We start from the raw sequence: 1,861 nt of genomic DNA, 5'->3' as shown, positions 1-1,861 counted from the left end.
CATGTGTTGGCATTGCATTAATTATGTATGAAGAATCAATGTATCGGAATTGCATTAACCAATTTTCACTGCATTGGTATCGCCTTAGACTATTGTGTGCCCAATACTGAGTATGAGGCTGCCTTTAACTAAATACTTCTCATAGAAGCCCACATTCAACCAGACAATACCCTTAAGCTAGTACTAAATTGTCATTAACGTATCCAGTCAATCATTTTCTATATAATGTTCATATTTTGACATTTCTTATACGCTACAGAATATTTGGTATTTAATTTTTTTTTCCATTCCTTTTTATTTTCAGATCTGAAGCTAATGATCTAGCATTGAGATTAGCACGTGCTTATACCAATAGGAAAGATGTAGTTGTTTTTGATGAGTAAGTATATGTAATTCTGATTTTATCTCTTTCTTCTAGTAGTATATCTGAGCTCATTTCACTGTTATATCAATTAATTGTATTTCATGCATAGTTTAAAGATAAGTTTGCAATAATCATTCATTTTTTAAATGTGTTTCCCTGTTTGCTTATTAGTAGACTAATTACGATTTATGTAGGTTGTTCTCTCATCCTAGTAAACCATATTCACATCCTCAGGAATTTAAGTATATTGTGATGTATAAGATGCTCTTCTGTTTTAGATTTTGGTAGGGGTGGGCTACCTCCTGATTCATATTGAAAATTGTTGGAATAATTTTTCAGGGATCAGTACAGGTAGTAATTTCACAATAACTGGTAGAAATAGTGGTCTTAGTTATGAAAGGAGAATTCTCACTCTTATTCCAGTAATACCGCAAACAAAATTATTGATGTGCATAAAATCTTGCTAGATAAAATATTGTAAATCTGTAGTATCTGAAATGACTATTGTGGACTAAATTTGAAACTACTGTATGTCTACTTGTTTTGTGACACTGCACCATCAGGCAGGTTTTTGTTGTCTTCTCATTACAAATGCAGACTTTTTTTTTTTCTTAGGCCTTTCTGGGAACATTCTCATTCTTATAATATATTGATGTATTAAAGTTTGGATAGTTGCTAAGTTAAATACTCTTAAGCTTTGTCTGACTACATGCATAATTCTACACATTCAAGAATTCTTCTGGAAGCTTGAGATCATTCTGCATGATTAAAAAATATTGTTAATGCAACTGAACATTTGCATTTTAGTTGCCTGCAGTTCAACACAATTTCATCTAGTATCCAGTATCTCTAAACCTTTAATGCCTAGATGTCTGATGTGTTTATTTTTAATTTTCTCTGTTTTCTGGGGAAAATTAATCATATATGTTATTCATTCAGAACTGCCAGGTTTTAAAAAAATAACGTTTTAAAGACATTTAGTAATTTGCTTATCTAATCAAAACAAGCCATGATAGCTGTAGAAGTTCAAATGATTCCCTTATCTGAGGAAGATATTAAAATAAGAATGTGCATGAATTACTGTCAACAGTACTTTGTTTTTTTCAAATAAAAAGTAAAGGGGCCTTGTAACCCATTCAGATCAAAATTTTAGAATGCCAGCTGGCCAGGCAAACAATGTGATGGTCAACTGTGGTCCTGACCATACACATTTATAAAGGATTATGTTTTTCCCTGGCTTTTTAGGTTTTAACATCATGAAAATATTAATGTAGCAAGTGGATAAAATTATATTATTACCTATGTCATGCTTATAAGGAAATAAACAATATACTGTTAGAAGGAGAAATGTTTGTGAAATCATATACAGAATGTCAAAAGCACTGTCATTGTTATTCAGCTATTTTTCCATTTCTCATTTAACTTTTGAAATAAGGAATGGAAAAACTCCATAAACAAAACAACAGTGCTCATGAGATATTAATAGTAAGTTTAGTA

At 31.0% G+C, this 1,861-nt stretch overlaps 1 protein-coding gene and 1 pseudogene across 2 annotated transcripts in view; one reads left to right on the top strand and one right to left on the bottom strand.

Annotated features, from left to right (window-relative positions):
* The window catches only part of LOC119592764 (ethanolamine-phosphate phospho-lyase-like), a gene marked incomplete at both ends in the record, with an annotated part of 9,232 nt that extends 8,853 nt beyond the window's left edge, over window positions 1-379 (top strand). For both annotated transcript variants that reach the window (XM_037941695.1, XM_037941694.1), the window contains 1 exon segment: window positions 305-379. In XM_037941695.1, the coding sequence (XP_037797623.1) occupies window positions 305-379 (75 nt within the window).
* LOC119592441 overlaps window positions 1-1,861 on the bottom strand; it is a 103,182-nt pseudogene that overhangs the window by 45,065 nt on the left and 56,256 nt on the right.

The sequence above is a fragment of the Penaeus monodon genome, chromosome 30 (genome assembly GCF_015228065.2).
Source record: "Penaeus monodon isolate SGIC_2016 chromosome 30, NSTDA_Pmon_1, whole genome shotgun sequence".
Classification (NCBI taxonomy): domain Eukaryota; kingdom Metazoa; phylum Arthropoda; class Malacostraca; order Decapoda; family Penaeidae; genus Penaeus; species Penaeus monodon.
The sequence above is the reverse complement of the archived record's forward strand: the minus strand, read 5'-3'. Positions and strand labels throughout refer to the sequence as shown.